This window comes from Convolutriloba macropyga, chromosome 1 (assembly GCF_964194025.1).
Source record: "Convolutriloba macropyga chromosome 1, txConMacr16.3, whole genome shotgun sequence".
In the NCBI taxonomy this organism is placed as follows: Eukaryota; Metazoa; Xenacoelomorpha; order Acoela; family Convolutidae; genus Convolutriloba; species Convolutriloba macropyga.
The window spans coordinates 11,563,623-11,585,985 of record NC_134468.1 but is presented as its reverse complement, the minus strand read 5'-3'; the positions used below and the strand labels follow the sequence as shown (position 1 = coordinate 11,585,985).

The 22,363-nt window shown below is 35.2% G+C and overlaps 1 protein-coding gene across 1 annotated transcript; it reads right to left on the bottom strand.

Annotated features, from left to right (window-relative positions):
• Window positions 1-2,099: 2,099 nt before the first annotated feature.
• LOC142345716 (uncharacterized) lies at window positions 2,100-22,092 on the bottom strand. Its single transcript, XM_075397989.1, has 3 exons — window positions 20,766-22,092; window positions 16,611-16,709; window positions 2,100-2,426 (listed from the first exon to the last, which is right to left on the bottom strand). Exons 1-3 carry the CDS (start codon window positions 21,048-21,050, stop codon window positions 2,118-2,120), a joined length of 693 nt encoding a protein of 230 aa, XP_075254104.1. The 5' UTR covers window positions 21,051-22,092; the 3' UTR covers window positions 2,100-2,117.
• Between the last annotated feature and the right edge of the window lie 271 nt (window positions 22,093-22,363).

The following is a 22,363-nucleotide window of genomic DNA, read 5'->3' as shown; positions in this document are numbered from 1 at the left end:
GCAGAACGTTTTTTTGTTAAAATTTTTTCGGCCAACTGTTGAGAAAAAAGTTGTACAATTCGAGATAGAGCAAAAGCTGTTTATTTACGGTGTAAAGGTTTTTCCAAAATTTTAGAAAAAGCACGTATTCAATTGGCTTCTGATTAAACACTAAATTTTAAATTTTTGAGTTTTTTGCAAAGATTTAGGCGAAAAATGAGTCAGTTATCAATCATTTATCATTTTATAAATGGATTGCACAAACTGTTTCGGACGCAACATTCATAGAAATTTGTTGCTAAAACCCAACAAAAAACACTCTCCGGCCTGATCTAAAAAACAACCGTCAAGTTTAAATCGGGAACAAACGAAAAATTGAATCTTAGTCATCTATAGCCCGTTTGCAGCTATATACAATTATATTGCTTGCTATACAATTATATAGTACCGTAATAAAAATGTCACTCTGACTCGACTTTTTTCATGCATAAACGCAAATGAAAATATTTAATTCAGGCACGTTTGGGACACCACAGAACGTGCTCAGCAAAGTGATCTTTCCCATTCTTTCCTTGAACTATTGGTGGGCTAAATTTCAAAATTTGATTTTTTATAGGTCTTTTAGGTAACAATGAATAAGTTGGAAACAGGTGTTTTCTGGAACAATGCTTTGTGACTTCTTTGTACCTTATCATACGCATAAATTATATCGAGACTTGTACAAATAATTTTCCTGGAAGAATTTTGCACCATAAACAAAAACTACTTTTTATACTGAGTTCTAAGTTATGAATACTTCCAGGTCACTTGGCCTCGCCTTTATATATTTTTTTAGCAAAAGTTTTGGTAACATTTTCTCTATTGCTTTATGGTGGCGGCTATAACCAACTAAGAGTTCCTCCGAACAATCATCGTATTTTTATAATTATTGTTAGCTACTGCGAATTAAGAAGTGATTGTACTATTGCTTGTCTATGGGTCGAAGTGTCTTGAAAATAATAAAAAAGAAATGCGTCAAAATGCGCTGATTTTTCATAAACCTGAGCTCGAAATTTTTACATAATAACGCAAAAAAGGCAACTCGATAGCTGAACTGCTTGATTTAATAAAAACAAAACATTCTAATCAAACGTTTTAGTTAAAGAAAATCGCTTAAAAGCACTGAAATTGTGTAAGAAGTTCGGTTGAAATCTCAGCGCATTTCTTGCAAAGGTTCAACGCATTTTGTTGTATATTTTCAATCATTCAGCGTATTTCGAGATCCCTAGTAATCCCTAGTCGAGAAATATTCAATTTTAAACATCAGAAGTTGTCGGTATCGTCGTTTTCCCCTGCCAAAAATGACGATGAAAGAATCACCGTTTGTGTTCGGTATTTAACATAAGAACTATATGAAATCGTCTTTTTTAAACGTAAGACAGATTCGGTATTGTCGTTTTTCTTGCATAAAGAGATTCGGTATTGTTGATAGAAACAGCATGATTTTTTGCTTCTGCGTATTAAAAGCAAATTAGTCCAGCAGACGAACAATATAGTTCGGCATGATCAAATTCAACGTAACTAACCACCAAAAACTTTGCTTGAAAACTACAAAAAATCATGAAAAAACTCGGTGGATGCCAATTAATTGACAGAATTCTCATCAATGTGCAACAAGTATGTTACGTTTTTTTATTCAGAAACAACTAAGGAATCTATATTCAATCAATTAGTTTTGTGACCGAAATAAAGAAGAATTTTCAATCACTTCGCGCATTCCTGAAGAAATGTCTCTAAGAAATACATTTGAAATTTTTGCAAAAAGAAGGCTATCCTAAAGTGTGACTGAATACATCAAAACAGAAAGATCAGAAATCACTATGGAATAAAATAGAACATTTTCTTACGTCTAAAACCAAACATACCGACGATCTCTTACGTTTAAGTACCGAACATACTGAATCTCTCTTACGTGCAATAACAACGATACCGAATCTTTTTTATGTTTGAAACCGACAATACTGAACAAACTGACAATTCTCAAGTTTGGAACCGCCGATACCGAAGATGTCTTACAAATACTTTATCGTTTTTGTTCAGTCTTCTCAACTAGGGATGACGTTAACACCTCGACCCGCGTTAAAAGTTCCTGAAAGAGTTTAGTTTGAATTAGCAACAAATCCATAATTATTAAGTAGCCCATAATTGGTTCCGTAGCTGCTTTGTTCATAACTTGGTGGCATTTCTTCAACAGGAGGCATTTGAGTGGCGTCTCCACCTGTCATTTGCCCAGCTGTAAAGGCGGGTTGATGGCTGGAAAAGGACTGGACATGGAAACCAAAAGGACGAGTGGCTACAGGTGCATGGAACCCGTTTTGAGGGTACGATTGTGAATTTGTCCGAAGTGACGAGTCGTAGCAATTCGTCGGGCCAATTGGATAGGGTGGAGAATTTTCTGAGGGCATAATCTATAAAAATAGGATAACTTTTTTCAAACTAATTCAAATAAAATATTTCAGAGGGTGCAATAGAAACTTTATCTCGGAAGGGTTCACACGGCAAATATATTTTGATCTTGCGCAACATTGGTCAATGTTGATCAACTAATGATACTCATGTGAGATCTTGTGGTGTCCAAAACCGAATCAATGGAAATTTTTTCAACACCTGTGGATTTTTTATCATTGCATTTTTTATTTTTAACTTTACCCCAGGTTGAGGTCCAGACCCAAATTGGTTTATGATCAGACCCAGTCGAGCGCACACCCGTGTGTTCCCAGACCAAAATTACAGGTCTGGACGGAAGTTCGAGCGCACTACAGTCTGGACCATAGTCTGGAGATGGTCTGATCAGAGCTCATTTTGGTCTGAAAAGTGTGGACCATTGTCTTGGTCTGAAATGTTTGATAATAGGCAGATTCGAGCGCAATTGGGTCTGATCATAACCTCTTCGAGCGCACTTGGATCTGATCAGAAATGTTTTTGAACGCAATTGGGTCTGATCATAGTCTGATTAAGGTTTGGGCAATGGTCTCAATTTGAGTCTGGAGCATGGTCTGAAGATGGTCTGATCAGAACGCGTATGAAAAGTGTGATCAGATACCCTTGTGTCTAGAAAGTCTGATCAGAGGCAACTGGGGTCTGGAAAGTCTGATCAGATATGATTTCGGTCTGGAAAGTCTGATCAGAAGAAAATTTGGGTCTGGATCTCAACCTGGGACCTTTTTCCACTTATCTTATCCTGTTGTTGTTTTTTCATTTGGTGCTTGATAATTTGGTGCTTTCATTTGGTATAATTGGCGCTTGATAATTCTATTATGCTAAGCATCAATTAAACATTTTCCGCTGTTTTTGAACACAATGAGAATCTTTTTGACTATTTAAAGCAATTTTAAGCTATAAATGCCTGTTAAGCATTTCAGAAAATTTTTAAGCAGTTTTTTGGCTTTCTTCAAAGTTTTCATAGTGCTGTAGGAGTTTTCTTATTTCTTGAGATATTTTGGTTACTTTTTTCAAATGGTCTGATATATTTTTCAGTCATTCTTTGTTTTTTTTCCATTTGATTAGTTTTTTGTGCTTAATAGCTTATTTGACTGATATTCTGGGTGTTCCTACTGAGATGAGACATTTGAATGTTACACAAACCTAGTTTCTTCTCTTGTTTTGTTTTGTTATTTTTGTTTATTTTGCGCTTGTTTATTTTGAGCTGACAAAGGATTGAGAAGAACTAGTATAAAAAAGTTATTGTTCTAACAAGTATTAGCTTGACGCAATTTGAGGAGAAGGTAAAAGTTGCCATTTTTAATAACCCCAAGTTTGTTAGAAGAGTTGATTGGTAAAATGACTAGAATGGTTGAAAAAGTTTTTTGTTTTGCTTTGTTTGTCTGGGGCATAAATAAATTTCGAGTTAAGTCATGAGGCTTCCGCCTAATCTGTTTTTTGACAAATGAACAAGCCAAAAATAAAAAATATGTGAACAGGTTTTAAAAATTTGTTTCACTGAACGAATTCAGAAAGCGGAGAAAAAGGCGGGTTGTCATTTTATTTCAAAACTTCTTTTAAAAAAAAAGAGCACAAATAGCAGCGGCAAATATGCTGAGCAAGCATTTTTTTAACCTTCAGCTTTTTTTGTTTTTGTATTCGTTTTCGATTTGTTTTAGGATTTTAATGTTGAATAAAAAGTTGTTTTAGACTAAAAAATATTTATCTTGTTGTCGGATTGCGTTTTGTAGTTTCTTCTAGTTAAAAGGAGCCCTTTTTTGAGCTAATTCCAAAGCTCTTCAAACGTTTGCGCATTTTTGGGCTTTTTTAACAATTTTTTCCCATTGTATTCATTTTTCCAGCTATTGTCAACTGGAGAGACGCATAATGCGTGGTGGTATTTCTTATTAAAAGCTGAAATAGATATTTTTGTGAACCAATCAGTTATTTTCTATGTTTTTTTGTTTTCTTTGTGTTCTCTCATTTTTGACTTATGTTTCTGTGCTTATTATACCTTGTGTAATATTGTGCAATGCTTTTTGACTTAACCGCTTGAAAAACATTTTCTGTTTGTTTGCTTACAAGTAATATATGAAAAATAGTTGATATTTGCTGATTTTTAGAATAATTTTAACTTTTGACTATTTTGTTATTCAACTTAATGTTGTCATTTCTCTATTTTGACGGATTCCGCCACTATATACTCGTAAATTGAAGGGCGAAATTATTGTCAACGACGCTTTTGAGTCGTTTCTTGATTTTGTTCTGTCTACTTTTTCTTCCCTCTCTTTTCGACCTTTTGTATGTCAGCGAAAAATCAGTTTTTAGTATTAAATTTAGCCACAAAGGACTGGAAAAAAAGAAAATTTTAGAAATCCACTTTTTTCAAAAGATTATCAAAGTTCAATGGAAAACTAACATTTGTTGACAATTATGCTATATATCTTCATTAAAAAATGTGATTGTGCCGCATGTATTTGTTGATTCTCATTGTTGCCTTTGTGGCTACTGCCGACAGAACATGACAAAACATGGTTTTGTTTCAAAATACATAAATGAAAATGCCTAATTTTGTTCTTTTTATTAACATTTAAAATCTATCTAATTAATTTCTTTTTCTAAGAGTTTTAAAATTAACAATTTGTTTTTCTTTATCTCTAAATAGTTTTTGAGTTTTTCCGGCATTTGTTGTTCTTTTGTTGTCAAAAATGGTAAGTTTTGTTGTCAAAAATGGTAAGAAGTTTCTCTTTTTGAGTTGATTTTCTCTTTTTTGTCTGCTGGTTAAAGTTCTTCATTGGCCATTAAAGTTTATTTTGCTAAAAATTTAATTAATAGTTTTCCTCAACTGTTTGAGTTGCGGCTCGGTACTCTTCGTGCTCTGCTATGTTTTTTTTTCGTTCATCACTGCAATTTCTTGACAGCATTGCGTGCGTGAAGTTGTTTTTCAAACTTACTTAGGCAATTTCCTAGTTGCTCTCTCAAGAATTTTGCCGAATGTTTTTTTTAAAGTTGTGCGTTGTTCTATGCATTTGATTTTGCTCTGGTTATAAAAACGGTTTTTACTATGAAGTGCATTTTTGTACGCTTGGCTTCATTATTTTTGCGTGATTTATTTTATTCTCATTTCAAAATTAAGTCTATTGCTAACATAAAAGTGATTGAAAGCGATAAATGAGCCAAGTTAAGATAGCTGAGTGATTGATTTCCGAGACTGCTGGTAAACTTCCGAAAACATATCAGTTGTTTTGCATGCCTAAAAATTTGTTATTCTACACTATCTAAGTTGAATGTCTCCTCCGGTCATTCGATAGCATTTTGTCCGACGTTAATTGATTTATAATTGTTCTGTGGTACAATAGTACATTTTTAGTTTGAGTTCATTATTTGGTGTAACTAATTTGGTTCAATTTCTGTTTAACTTAATTTAGTTCAATTCATCTACTTTTAATTTGTTCATCCATTTAGTTTAATTTTGAAGATCAAATCTTATGATTTCATACTTGTTAATTTGTTTACACCCTGTGCATGATCTTTTGTCTGTTCACCTTGTCTCGTGATTGTAAGTTGCCGCATTTAGTAATATTATCTTGTGAACAAATTGTTAAGCAGTTTTGTTAATTTTGCCTAATCTCATTCTTCTCAATTTCGTAATTCAAAATAGTTGACTCTCTCTCTTAACTAGATTCCGATTCGCCAAAGTCTAAATTCAGACGCATCAAAATTTTGGTATCTTTCGCTAAGCGAAATACACTACAAATAATTGAACACGAATTCGCTCCGCCAATTCAGCCTAAATACTGTAACTCAAATAGTCAATTTCAAATAACAAATAAAGCATAAAATCGCTCCGCCAATTCACCCTTAAATTGGCCGAAGTAAAGAAAGCTAATTGGCACTACGAAACAAGTCAAATCTACAGATTGTAAATCTGTACGACATGGCGCAATCAGCTCGAGAATCGAGAAAAACACCGCTGTCGATAGAGCCATTTTGGGAACGACCAACCTCAGACCCACCAATCAGATTGGAGAAATGGAGAATTCAACTAAAACTAGCGATTCTCGCTCGCAAGAATATCACTATAGACACATTGCTACAACCCAAACCATCGACAGTTCGTCTGCCAGTGGAACCGAAGTACGAGATGCCGATTGACGACACAACTGAGGAAGCAGAGAGAGAACGTAGAATAAGAAACAACCAGCTGAAGTTGCAATGGGATCTAAAATGTCAAAAGATAACAGAAGCGGGAATACTATGCGGGGAGCGTCCATGGAATTTGTGTGATCAGAAACGCGTATCTCTATTGTACATAAGTTTTGGTACTGAAGGAAGACGACTACTAACACAAAAATTCCCGCACGACAATATTTACGATTTGACTACCCTCAAACTCTGGGAAATGATGGAGATTGCCTTTTTCCGCCCAAGAAACATCACATTTGATTGATTTGTGTTCTTCTCTCGGAAGCAAAAGAAGGGCGAAACTGTAGAGCAATTCTACAACATCTTGAAAGAACTGGCTGAAAATTGCGACTTTGAAAACCGTGAAGAAGCCATCATCAGGGACATTTTCATCACTAACATGCTGGATGATGACATTCAATGAGAGCTTCTAAGGGACACAGTTGAACCAGAGAGGGCACTCAGCATTGCAGTCAACATGCAAATGGGTAATCAGAATCAGCAAAGAATTTCATCTAATAACGGAGCAACTGGCAGTACGGTGAACGCGGTACAACAATTCAATCGATTTCGCGGCGCGGGAGTACGGGGACCTCAATCAAGCAGAACAGTCACAAACCGTGCATCCGTTGGACAATGCCGTGGTTGTGGTCAAGTCTGGACACCTACACATCGTCAGGTTTGCCCCGCAATGGGTAAGAAATGTAACCACTGTGGTTTGCAAAACCATTTTGCTAAAGTTTGTCGTCGAAGACTTATTACTACAAGAAACACTCAACAAACTAATCGCATTAACACTGTAGATACGGCAGAAACATCTAATCAAAACTCTAGCCAGGAAAGTCTGAACGTCAATTATATCAATTATAATGAGCAAATTAACTCAGACTATGATTCTTCGGATGATAATTACGTTGCCACAATTGAAAATATGAGTTCCCCAAATTTGACACTGAAAAATTTGTCATTAACAATCGGAAACACAAACTGTGATTTACTTCTAGACTCTGGTAGTGGTTGTACCATTATTATTATGTCGCTCGCAAGAGAAATAATGTTCAATTGTGCTCAATCACAATGGTCGGAGAAAAAACCATTGGAATTGAAGTCATTTTCTAACGATATCGTTCAACCCCTTGGCACTTTGAAAACGCCGATAAAATGTAATGATTGGAGCATTCAGAAAGCAAAAATAACAGTTGTAGCCGATGGATTTCGACCAATATTACGAAGAGATCTTTTTGATCAGTTAGGCATCACAATTTCTGAGAAGCCTTGCCCGCAATTAGAAGTTAATAATATAGATCCACCTTGTGCAATCAAGAAATCACTGGCAAAGGAATTTCCTGATTTGATATCCCGAATTGGAAAATCAAAAAATCACACGGTCAATTCAAAATTTCACACAAATTATCGAGTAATACATCAAAAAGGACGAAAAGTACCCATACACCTCCAACCGAAAGTGAAAATTGAATTAGAAAAACTGTTAAGTGAAGGACATATCGAAAAGTTAAACAACTGTTCCAATCAATTTTTCATATCTCCGATTGTTATTACGGTAAAAAAAGGACAAGTCAATCAAAATAGCACTCGATTCAAAAATCCTAAACAAAGCTATTCATAAAAACAATTATCAAATGCCTAATATAGATTCGCTAATTCAAACAATTTCGCAAACACTGTCAACGGCGCCGCAGGAGACTGCTTATTTCACAACTCTTGATTTGCAATACGCTTATAGTCAACTAAAGCTACACAGTGATACGGCCCGCCATTGTAACTTCAACATAGTTAGTGGAGATATGACTGGCACATATCGATTTAAAACTGGATTTTACGGCCTAACGGACATGCCAGCTGAGTTCCAAAAAGCTATTGACTGTACTCTTGCCGGTTTGGAAAACACTTTCTGTTTCTTAGATGACATTTTGATCGTTAGTAGAGGTGGAATTGAAAAACATCTCGACTTGGTACGAAAATGTCTAATAAAACTGGATCAGGAAAACTTACGCATAAATCTTGCAAAATGTCACTTCGCAAAAGAGACGATTGAATGACTCGGTCATAATATTACACAATCAGGTGTAACCCCACTTTCAAGTAAAACAGATGCAATTGGAAAATTATCGGCACCTACTAATCTTAAAAAATTTCGCTCTTTTATGGGTTCTGTACACCATCTTGGAAAATATATCCCGAATTTGTCAGAATTATGTTACACCCTACAACCATTGCTTAAGAAAAATTCGAAATTTCTGTGGACGGAAGAGCACGATAAACAGTTTTCTTTAATAAAAGAACAAATTACGGAAACCACTGAAAATAAACATTTCAACCCGGAATTAGAAACACGAATTAAATGTGACGCCTCGCGTAAAGGATTGGGATGTGCATTGGAACAACGAACACCTAATGGGTGGCATACTGTAGCATTCGCGTCGCGATTTTTGAACTCTGTTGAAGACAGATATAGTATAAACGAACTAGAACTTCTGGGTGTTGTTTGGTCAGTGGAACATTTTAAGTATTATTTATACGGAAAACCCTTTACTGTGATAACTGATCATAGAGCACTTCTCTCTATTATGAGAGAAAATAGATCTAACAAATCAAATAATAGTAGACTGACACGTTGGGTAGATCGTTTACTACCATTTGACTTCTCGATTGATCACCTTCCGGGCACAAAAATGGGATTAGTGGATTATATATCTCGCGACCCGCATCAACAAGCTGCTAATATATCCACATAGGACGAGCAATTTATTGTTGCTAAATTGGATGTAATTAAACGTAGTGCGAAACGCTTCTTATTAAATGCCGAAAATTACGTCGATTTCGCAGCGCGAAATCAATCTACAAAATGCGTCGTAAATAATCCAAATTCCACTAATAACTTATGTAGTGATTTCGCACCGCGAAGTCCAGAACATTCTACAAGCACGCAAATTGACGACTCAATTAGCGAATTAACGATAAATAATTTAAATTCCATCCCCAAAATCGAGACAACTATCATTCCTCACTCGCTTTTTGCCTTAAACTGACCCACCGAACACTCACTCTCTAATTTAAATCACTTTCAACGAATCGCAACGAAATTCAAGAACGTTTACATGATGTCTCAATCGCCTTCTGATGATGAAACGCTGATGACAGTTAAACAATCGACCCCATCGAGAGTACGATTTGCAGAGGAGGGACCTTCTACTGTTCAAGCGGCACCCGTGACCACCATAACACCTACTACAGATACAACAGCCACTTCGCCGTCAGTAGAGCTCAAGCTCTCTAATGGCCAGCCTGACAACCAAGGACGCGATCTTGAAAGAGATTCGCGACTGCATTTTGACGGACAATGAAGATAGATGTAGACAAATATCACCCTACATTCATTCCTTCTGGAAGGACTTGCATGTGAAGAATGGGTGTGTCTGCATAGATGACAGAATTGCTCTTCCCCATGCAATCAAGGATGCTTATGTAGACGCAATCCACGCAACTCATCCTGGCACATGCGGAATGACTGATATGGCAACACACGCGTGGTGGCCATATATGCACAGGGACATTGCAACCAAAACAGCAAAGTGCAACCCCTGTGTCAAGATTGGTAAAAATTTAAAACCTATTATACCAGCAAATAAATGGGCACCATTAAAGTTATGTAAAGTTCCTAATGAAGAGATTCAAATTGATTTTGGAGGACCCATCTATAATGAAAAAAATCAAGAGATTTATTTTCTTGCATGTATTGATCGATTTTCAAAATTCCCAACAGCAGAAGTATTTGATAGAGCTAATGTAGATAATATTTTAAAGTTTCTTCAAGAATATGTTTTGCTACACGGTATACCCCGCGCAATTAGATTGGATCAAGCTAGATGTCAAACGAGGCATCAAATTAAAACATTTTGTAATCAAAATAACATACAGCTAATCGAGGCGCCAATACACGACCACAGAGCTATTGGTTTGGTTGAAAGACTCATTCAAACAATCAAGAATCGCTTAGCCTGTATTAAAACGGTGGCGCAAAATCAATTTAATATGAAAGCATCAATAAATTCAATAATTTATCAGTTACGAATATGTCGTCAAAAGACTATTGGAATATCACCAATTGAGGCACATTTTGGCAGAAAAGCGAATACACCATTAAGCAATATAACGACTAATCCCGATTCAAAAAGCTTAACTTACAAAAATATTCTTAACAAATATTTAGATTTGGAGATTGTCAGATGGGACCAGCTGATCACAGACGAAAATTGGAACAATGATGAGCGAAGTGACATTGAAATGGAAGTGAACAAGGACAAACTGGGCAAAGAGGCGATGAAAAGACAAAAGGAGGACCCAAACAAGGAATCGAGATTAATTTCTCATCCAGATGTCGGCCAATCGATACCCAGAACAGAATCATCACTGGAGGTAAAATTGGCTAAAAAGAGACCACGAACAAAACGATCAAAGAAAAGTCTCGACGGTCTATATGACGTTCTCGCACCAGGATCTTCAGTAATTAAAACAAATGAAAACACCTCAGTAATTAAAGAACCGGGCAAGAGAGAGGTAACAATCAGGAATTCCGATCTCGCAAAGTTTGGAACAAAGGCGGAACGAAACACAGATCTGCAAGTATACGCAAACAGACGCCCAAAGCTCCCCACGGGCAAAACAACGGAGGAACTCATAAACCACCATGCAAAGGAATCAAGGGAAAAGTTAGAAGGTGGAAAAAGAGTGAAACACAGAAAAGTGGCAGATGACGTCAGTACAGTGTCGTCAATTCACTCCAATGTTACACGCGCCCTCCGAGTAAGAATGCCGACTAAGCCAAAGAAACAACAACCAACGGTGCCGCCAAATCAAATCACAGAATCAAATAACGATCTCGCGGTGCCAATGGGATTACCAACTTCAAGTATCGTTATCGCGGAGCCACCAAGCAGACCAAAGAGAAAAGCAGCTACAAAAGCATCCGCAGCGCTACTTCCCTCAAAGAGAAAACGCTCCGCAATATCGACCACAGAATCGGACGAATCTGTGACTCCAATTCAATCATGCCCTCCCATAACACCAAGTACTGCAGCAATTGGAAAACAGAAAAGACGGCAAAACCTTAAGAAACAACAAATTAAAAACAAGTCTATAATCTCGGCAATACAAACTGCTGCAGCACAGTCCAATCAAGAGGAGTCAAACTTTACTGTCGGCCCATGCTCTACAACAACCTCCTATCCAACTCAATTCTACGTCTCTCCCAATCACGAGGAACCAGAGTTGTCTATGACATTTGGCGAAGCGGAGAGATATTACGAAAGCGAAAGTGATTAATGAGTAAAACTGTGCATTCAAAACTCTGATTAAAACATTATAGTATTAATTATTTTAACAAGTACATATTGACTATTAATTTTCTGATAAAAAACATGTTATTTATTTTCGCCAAGGGGGAAATGTGGTACAATAGTACATTTTTAATTTGAGTTCATTATTTGGTGTAACTAATTTGGTTCATTTTCTGTTTAACTTAATTTAGTTCAATTCATCTACTTTTAATTTGTTCATCCATTTAGTTTAATTTTGAAGATCAAATCTTATGATTTCATACTTGTTAATTTGTTTACACCCTGTGCATGATCTTTTGTCTGTTCACCTTGTCTCGTGATTGTAAGTTGCCGCATTTAGTAATGTTATCTTGTGAACAAATTGTTAAGCAGTTTTGTTAATTTTGCCTAATCTCATTCTTCTCAATTTCGTAATTCAAAATAGTTGACTCTCTCTCTTAACTAGATTCCGATTCGCCAAAGTCTAAATTCAGACGCATCAAAATTTTGGTATCTTTCGCTAAGCGAAATACACTACAAATAATTGAACACGAATTCGCTCCGCCAATTCAGCCTAAATGCTGTAACTCAAATAGTCAATTTCAAATAACAAATAAAGCATTAAATCGCTCCGCCAATTCACCCTTAAATTGGCCGAAGTAAAGAAAGCTAATTGGCACTACGAAACAATTCAAATCTACAGATTGTAAATCTGTACGACATGTTCATTTGCGAGAGTTTTATTAATGAAGCGTGTTCTACCTCAGTCTCAAAATGACTATTAAATTACATAAGTGGGATTACTGTAATTTAAAGATAATTGCAGGTAAATTTACAGTACATAAAAAGCCAACCAAAAAATTTTGAAAAAACATAATCTATCTTGTTTCGGTCTCCCATCTTATCGGGGGCATACATCTTTTCTTATTTTTGGGTATTTGTAGTCTAAGTACTCATTTTCAGACGTTGCAGAGGTTTTACGTATTCCAGACTTATCTGGAAACAACCAATTGAGCCAGTCAATTGTAATCTTAAATTGTAATAAATTGCAATCTGAGGCGGTTATGATTTTAGACTTGTATATATGTTCTTCGAAAATGGCTTGGCGTTGGTTCAATGAAGGCAAAATTCATAACATAACTACCGTACTCAGGTTAATAAAGCTACACAACAGTTGTCTGAACTTTGAAAACTTAGTAAGGCGGTAGCACTTTACCGTATCGATAAAAACCGTACAAACATTTCTAAGTTACCGTATTGAGGCAGTATCAAGATTAATACTGTGCGTACTAAGGCCGTCTCAAGCTTGATAAAGAGCCATACTAAGGCCGTACAAATTTAATAAGGCGTTCTAAAATTCCAAAATGGCATAAAAATTGTTGGAAAACTCTCTCTAGTCAAATTAAAAACTGGTTATAGGAGAAGTAAGCCCGATCGCACAGTAAGACTGCGCTATTAATTCCTCTCTCCAAACAAAACAAAACAATTGGGATAAAACAATTTACAAAGCATAAAAAATATTAAAAGTTTTTTGGAAAATGTTCTGAATTGAGTTGAAAAGTGACTGTGGAAAGTTTTCATGTAAACTCTGAGCGGCTTTACCCTCTTAATTTTTTCATCCCTTTAAAGTTGACGTGAAACACAATACCTATAGTTGCCATTTGCAGCAATTGTTTTAAAGTTGTTCGCCTTTTCTACGTGTTTAAGCATTTTTCGCTATCAAGTGCACATTTTACGCTTGGCTTCTTAATTCTTGCATCATTTAATTTATTCTGATGCCGGAATTAAGTCTGTTGACAACATAAAAGTGATTTTAACCGATAAATGAGCAAAATTGGTATAGCTGAATGATTGATTTTTCAAACTGCAGGTAAGGGTTCAAACTCTGTCAGTTGTTTTGCACACTTAAAAAATTAATTTCTATGTTAGCTAAACTGAATTCCACATCCTGTCGATCAGGACCACTTTGTTTCACACTAGTCGGTTTTATTAGATCATTGGCGTCGTTTTGAAAAATGCGTGATCGACCTCAGTCTCATATAGACATTTATTTTTCCATATTTTCACTTTTTAAACTAGTTGGGATTTCTGTAATTCAACAAAATTTTCAGGTAACTTTACAATACATAGCTCAAAGACAATCACATTTTGTTAACGAAAAAACAGATCAATTTTGCTTGGGTCCCCCGTTTCTTTAGGCAGACTATTTTATGACCCGCAACAAAATAATGCTCGCCTATCATTTTTCATTACATTTTGTTAACCCCAATGGCAAAAATGTTGATTTCCTATGTCCAACTTTGTAAAAACTGTCAAAGTTTGGTTTAAAAAGGGAGAATCGATAACAGTATATTTAGTGGAAATTGACAAAAATATGGTTACCCGCCGCAAACCGACCTAAGTTTGAGTGCTGGCACGACAATGTGTTTTGCACAGAGAGTAAAAAAATTCTTCCTCTGTACTGTCATGGAGACAAGATCGGCAATTCTTATGGGATGCATTAAAAATACATAGAAACGACCACTACAATGATGCATGACTGCTGTACCGGATACAAAGCTCCAAATGTTAAAATAGATATTAGCACAACATTGTCAGCAGGAGTTAAAACTTTGTTAAACTTAGCGATGGAACCCACACCCAGACTGTCGATTGTATGTGGGGTGAAGGAATTGTAAAAAAAAATGTGTGTATACATCATGGTGATCAAAAAGCGACTTGGGATCGTATAATACACTGTGGGGAGTCAGCATCAAAACACCGCTTCTCGTTCAATGTTAATAGAGTTAATTGTTTTCGTCGTTATGTTTACTGATGATTGCCCGGACTGAACGGCAAGTCAACATCAGTACTGGGCACGTCAAATTGCAAGTCTTATATCAGTACTGATTCAGAACTATGAACATGTCAGTTTTTACACTTGTCAGTATAATGCAAGTCTTGGCCAAGACATGCAAGTCTAAATGCAAGTCATGGCCAAGACGTGCAAGTCTAAATGTAAGTCTTGGCCAAGACGTACAAGTCTAAATGCAAGTCCTGGCCAAGACGTGCAAGTCTAAACGCAAGTCTTGGCCAAGACGTGCAAGTCTAAATGCAAGTCTTGGCCAAGACATGCAAGTCTAAATGTAAGTCTTGGCCAAAACATCCAAGTCTAAATGTAAGTCTTGGCCAAGACGTGCAAGTCTAAATGCAAGTCCTGGCCAAGAAGTGCAAGTCTAAATGTAAGTCTTGGCCAAGACGTGCAAGTCTAAATGCAAGTCCTGGCCAAGACGTGCAAGTCTAAACGCAAGTCTTGGCCAAGACGTGCAAGTCTAAATGCAAGTCTTGGCCAAGACATGCAAGTCTAAATGCAAGTCTTGGCCAAGACCTGGCTTGCCTATAACATGCTTAAATATGCTCTCTAAGCATGCTTTGAACAAGCCAATGTCTACTGAGTGGTAGTTACTTGAACTGATGCAAAAAATTAAACAATCCTTTTTAATATTTGTTCAAGTTGTTGCATAAAATGCAAAACATAAATTTGGAGAAAAACCGTTACTCTACTATTGAAAAAATTGTTTATAGTTTAGCTGAAAAGTTGAAAAGTGCAGCATTCACAATATTTTCCACTAATCCGGGTGGCGCATTCCTTGTAGTCATACTAGTACCATATATTATTACAGATTATAATATGTTTCATTATAATATATGTATTATATATAATATATGTATTCATTATAATATATATATGTGTTTCATTATAATATATGTATTATAATGTATGTATCAATGTATCCTTACAGGGAACTCGTATATGAACCTAGAATGATGAATTCGAAATCAAAAAAATTTTATTTTCAGTTTTTTAAAACGTATTTGTAAGAACTTACCAAAATGAGTCAGAGTCAACATTTTCCAAATCTCAAAAGAGCTCACACAAGCACTTTGTAAAAATGTTTGCATTGTGTTAGCTTATAGTTACAAGATACATTTTGCATAAGCTACATAAAGTTCTGTGGTTCTTACTGCAGATAAAGACATAATTAAACCTTATATGGAAATTTGAAATTTGAGTTAATTTTATCTCAATAAATGTCAGAAATAAAATTATAGAAGCAAAAAAATTTATTTTTTTTTCTGTGGGTTTAAAGCTTTTAGTAAATTGACTGTTAGAGCAACATAAGAATTCAAGTGGCCACCGACTGCATTTTGAAGCTCTATTCATTTTTTATTAAGATATTAAATATGACTTTGTATGATTACTAGGAAATTTTTTCAAAGTTTTCAATTAATAAAAAAATTACACAATTTTGACTCCCAAAAATTGTAATGCTATTCTTGTATGATAATAAGGGAAGCATACATATCATCTTTGTGTGGCTACCGGGAAATAATGCAATTCGCATGTAACTCTGCATGACTATTAGGATTCCTGCATGTCCTTTTATGGTTAACAGGAAATATGTTTTATAGTCAGATCAAAAAAGTCAACTACGATAGAATAATTTGATGAACGGAAAATTTATTTCCATTCGCTTTAGTTTTAATGCCTACAGCAATGATTGCAGCAAAACTATATTTTGAAAAATGAATAAATATAACTTTCGTGTTAAAATTTTTGCAAGATGGGAATTTGATTCGATATCAAGTCTGAAGGTCGTTAAGGAATACCTGTAGTGAGTTTTCTGTGTATGCGGGGGGAGGCAGGGAGGCGCAGTATTCTGGTGGAGAAATCTGCCTGTCTCCCACTCCGTCACTTCTTCCACAATTCTAAAATCATATTTAAATTTTAATCAACTTCTTCCTACAATTATTGCTTCACCCCCACCCCCACCTCTACGAAAAATAGCCCGGAAGCATTGCGAAATAGGCCTCCTTGCCTCGTTTATTGCATATTGACATATGATTTTTACTGCAGATTAAAAAACTTTGAGATTGCTTCAGATTGTTTTTAGGGAATGCGTGGGCAGCACACTTTAGCCTAATTAAGCGAGGAGGGTGCGACTATAATGGGAACAGCTCCTTAAATCTTGAGACAGGGGGAAACAAAAGTTTCATTTTCACCCTAATAGCTAGAGTTTTTATGTAGGAATAGCAAGACTTTCCGATTAGCACCCACTTTTTGAGTCGTTTGGTCACCTATTTCTCATGAGACAACTTATCAGCTCCTAAATGACCAAATTAAGTCAAGTTTAATTTTCTTTTGTGTATACTCTATGTATTTCTCATACATACTGCAGATATATATCTGCAGTATGTATGAGAAATTGTTGACAGCAAAAACAAACAAAAATTCTACCGGTCAGTCTCAATTACGACGGTCGGTCTAAGCAAACGACTAACTTGTCAGTGGTAACAACATTTGCAGATGAAACGAAAAACTTAATTGAGAATGTTTTTATTTTGATATTGGTCATCGGACAAAATTTCTCCTCCAAAATATGGAATAGTAGATGCTGAATGCTAGATTTAAGTTTAATCAGACTAAAACTAAATCTATAAATCTAGCATCTACTATTCCATATTTTGGAGGAGAAATATTTTCCAATGACGAATATCAAAATGAAAACATTCTCACTTAATTTTTCGTTTCATCTGCAAATGTTGCTACCACTGACAAGTTAGTTGGATGATTAGACCGACCATCGTCATTGAGACTGACCGGCAGAATTTTTTTTTTGCTGTCAACAATTTCCTATCTAGAAAGTTCCAAAGTTTTTTTAAGCAGTGATAACGTAAAATATATTTTTGAAGAAAGTTGAAGTTCTTAATAATTTCTCAAACCGAACACTTCAACGAGAAGGAATTTGTTTCGAAAGATAATTTATATTCAAACACTGCTCAGTTTTGCTAATATTATACTGTTTTGTACAAAAAGCAAAATAAATGATTACTCTTCAGCATGCGGTGATGAAATTGCGTTATCTATTCTGTCCTCAAGGTTTTTCTTATGCAATCCAATTACAAATTATGTATGGTTATGTAGCACGTTAGTATGTAAAAGATAGCACATGCTCCGGGGCGGGGGCAACGAAGCTAGCGGTGGGGAGGGGGAGAGGGGGTTGAAACAGTTTGGATCAAAATTTCAAAGCGCCCATTTAAAAATTTTTGAATAAATGGCAGAGCAAGTATACTGATCGCAAGAAAGTTGGGATAGATATTATCACAAATGATAACTTAACTAAGGAGAATACCAATCAAACAGTTTTTTGAAGCAGACCAGCGATTTGTCTATTTAACTTCTGCTCTTGCTCTCTAAGATAAATATAATCTCTAGATCAACATTATGTTCTAAGAGCATCAAAAATTTGAACTCAAATTTCAACTTTCAATAATCAAACCTAATTTTTTTTGTTTGCATAATTGGCTTGATTGCTGACCTGTGAGTGATAACCCTGTTTTAATGTATAAGGTAAACCTAAGCCATAGAAAACAAAGGAATTAAGAGCTTAAAAAAAGAAGATCAGGCATAACTACACTGATCAAAAAAGGATCTATTCTGTCCCCCCCCCCCGGTTTGTGAACATAAACCTTTTATGACCTTCAGGCATACGTGCTATTTTCTTACACAGTAACGTGCTATATAACAACCTATAATTTGTAGCTGGGGTCATAAAAAACACTGGGGGTCCGAAACAGAATAGATCCCAAAAGAATGACATTTTAACAGTGTTGCTCTGAATCACATTCTTTTGGGGATACCCCGGAAGTTGGTGGCGGAGTAAATCAGCGCTGAATCAGTAGAGAGCCATTCTGTTTTTTAGGATGGCCAGTACTCTGTTCATGTCCCATTTTACACGGGCCGGTCTTGATTTTTGAGTAAAATTTATTGCATGAAAAACAATATGCTCAGCTTTACTCCCGCTAACAATATTTGTTTTCTATGCAATTCGAATTTTCGAGTGAGTACTCGTATCATTTAATTTGCGTAGCAAGTCGTAACCACTAAGCTAAATGGGCTTTGTGATAATTGCCTACGAACTAGTTTATAAATAAATAGTGTATATACTACTATAGTAATTGCCAGTTATAATCTACGAAAGTATGACATTACTCTGCTCATACTTAATTTTGGGGTATGAGTAGTTTTCAGACTGTACAGGATAATTTTAGCCTGGGGAAACCACATGACCCCAATATAATCATAATGAAGAAGAACTGCACATTGGGAAACCTAAATTATTCTGGAGATGCAATGATTACAAACTCTTCATTATTTCATCCAAAATGAACAGATTGGATGAAAAGATAAATTTCTAGCAACATCAAGGAAACTAATTTGAATACACTCAAACTTGATTATTGTCAACAGAATAATGAATTTTCTAAAATAGACCAGCTGCGGACCGACTATGGCTCATGTTATGTTGAAAATCCATCTGATGTTGAAAACCATATTATGTTGAAAATCCATCTGATAGTCTTTTCTCCACATTTCTTAGAACTAACCAACTTACTAGAATCTTAGGAGAACCACGCCACAATTATGAGATCCATGTAGCAATTTTTTTGTTAAGAAACGCTGTTTCGACATGAAAACGAATAATTCCATCTAATTTTACTGATATTTAATCAGCTGTCACAAAAACAAAGCTGAAATTCAATATCACACGCTCGTTTTATTGCTGGATAAAGTACTTCATTTTGATGACTGTAACTTAGATCTTTTTGAAGTAGTAAAATTCTCCTAATATTTCCTGCCGAGTTGAACCACATATAATTGAGGTTTGATTTTAGTTTTTTCGCAGATTTGAGCTTTTACAATTTCAGCCTGCTCGGTAAATTTTTTAAAAAACGGAAAAAAAGACTTAAGTATATTGCAAAACCCAATGCCTTTTCTGCTAAAACCGTCATTGCGGTTCGTAAATAATTTCTGTTCACCGGATGAAAGAAAGTAGTTCGAGCACTAATTAGATCGCAAAACGAATCGCTATTTCATCAACGATCTCAAAAATTTATCCAGAGTGTTGAGTAAGATAATTGATTTTTTTAAAAATTCTTCACGGTACTGCCAGATCATCTGCTCTCTCTCTCTCTCTCTCTCTCTCTCTCTCTCTCTCTCTCTCTCTCTCTCTCTCCCTCTCTTCCACTTTCTCTATATCTTGCTCGCCTTCAATATCAGCAGCCAGACTTCAGTAAAATAACAAAAAAACTGGAGATGAAAGCTATTTACAATGAAGATAATGATTTTATTTTAAAATTGGTTACAGTCTGGATGAAGAGAAAAATCTCTTTAGATTTGTGTATGACTTTTTTCTAGCGATGTCAGTTTTCATAGAGTAAAGATTTTAAAAAACTTGCAAAATTTCGGTTAATTTTTTGTTTTAAAAATGGAATTTTTTCAACTATAGATTTATTTGCTTGTATAGTACAGATTGAACATGATCTCACCTCTGGTACAAATTAAAAAATTATCTTAAGAACCAAAAACGAAAGTACTGTATTTATTCGTCAAAATATAGATATTGTAATAGGCAAATCTGCTTTAATCAGTTTATCCACGAAGTTAAGTAAATTGCTTTCTGATCAGATTGAATAATTTAGAAAAGGTATAATTACTAAAATATTTCAATTCGCGTTGATTTTTTTTGTTATTTTCCATTTTAAAAATTACTGTTCAAATTACTGTTTTCTTTATTGTTTAAATTTATATAATATTTCACATATCCAAAATGAGAAGCAGCATTTTCGATAAATACTGAAAGGAAACTAAAAATATTTTTCGCGACAAATAAGAAGGCGGTGAACTTCAGGAGCAGAAATAACGAATTTTTCTCGAAAAGATACCAAGTTAACCATTGAGCTCAGCACTTTAGTGATTCTAACCGCATTTCGTATTTGATTGCAATTGCGCCTATTTTCGGGTTTGTTTTCATCGTGACCTGTGCCCGCATTCTTCTGTAACTTCCGTTTGATACACCGGACAATTATCAACCCTATGCAAATGACCACCAGAAACAGTGCACCCAAAGAGTACCAAATGAGGTTGAACAAATTGCCCTCGTCTTCATGTATGTGACAACATTTGTATGTGAGGGTACTTCTGTAGTAACAACATTTTGGGGCGCCCGAAACACAGTCGCTGTTCGAAGAGCATGTAGAGGAGGACATTGTAACATTTCACGTCATTTTTTGAAGGAGAAAAATCAGCCAAATACAATTAATTAAGATGAAAAAAAACAATAAAGAGATGCGTAAGGTGTTAGTTATATTGAATAGGCTTAAAGCTGAAGCGTTCTAGAGAAATTGAGAAAATTTTAAGAACATTTTCGACTTTGCAACTCAATAATTGTGAAAATTGAAAAATTATAGGTTGAAAATCAAAAATTTGCACTAAATTATTTTGTTCAACAATTTTCTTGTTCTTATTTAAGCGGAAAGGTGATCAGATTAAGTTTCCAGCAAAAACGTTAGAGACCAGGCCAAAATTTAGAAATGAAATTGCATGCGGTTAGATTAAGTTTTTTAAAATTCTGAGGTGATTTGTTCATTTTAGAGCCATCCAAAATTTTCTGGTGATACACGAAGGATAAAGTTGCTCAGGTTAGTTTTTTTTGGAAATATAGTAATGCACATAAACACAGACACAATTTGAATTTCATGGATAATTTTACTAAAAAGAGATTATAAGTGAGTTTATGAAGAAAAGTTAAAGATATTTATTGATTTCTATCGTTATTCGCTAATTCTCTGTAAATAATGTTTCCGAAACGATCAAAACCGTTAAGAACCGCACAAAGACGTGATAATTAACAATTTCCGTCTTCTTTTTAAATATGAAATCAAGCCGTTTTTTATTTAACTTCAATTTGGCATGGCAAGCAAAATAATTCTCTTTCGAATAAATGAAATCAATACTTTTTAATACATAACAGAAACAGTTGTGCTAATATTGAAACGTTTGATAAACTGTGTTTCGACATTTACATTTTTTGCTTCAGCGGCGTTCAATCATTTACGAATTTTCAACATGCACTCTAATCTGATTAAAATGAAGCTTTTTTGAAGCTTTGGAATCGCTTTGACTGACTACAAAACCACCTTGGAAAGCGTGATAAATTCCGAATTTGAGAGCAAAATTTGGAAAGATGAAAAACAGAACTCAGCTTATATCACAAGAGACTATTTTTCAAAGTTTTGTCCATTTTTCACCTTTTTCTGCACCTGCGTGATTAATAAATTTTTAATGTATGTTCTTTTATGCATTTACTCCTCAAAGTATAAACGATGGAAATTTTTTCATTTTAGGCTGGTCGTTATCAGAGTTTACCTAGATGCTGTTGAGTGTGCATATAAATTGATAAATTTCAAAGCTGTTGAAACATATTATTGTCTCAGATATTTTACGGACCGCTCTAGAAAAACTCCCAGAGGTCATGATAGGCTGTCAAAGACTTCAACTTATATGAGAATTTATGACAAAA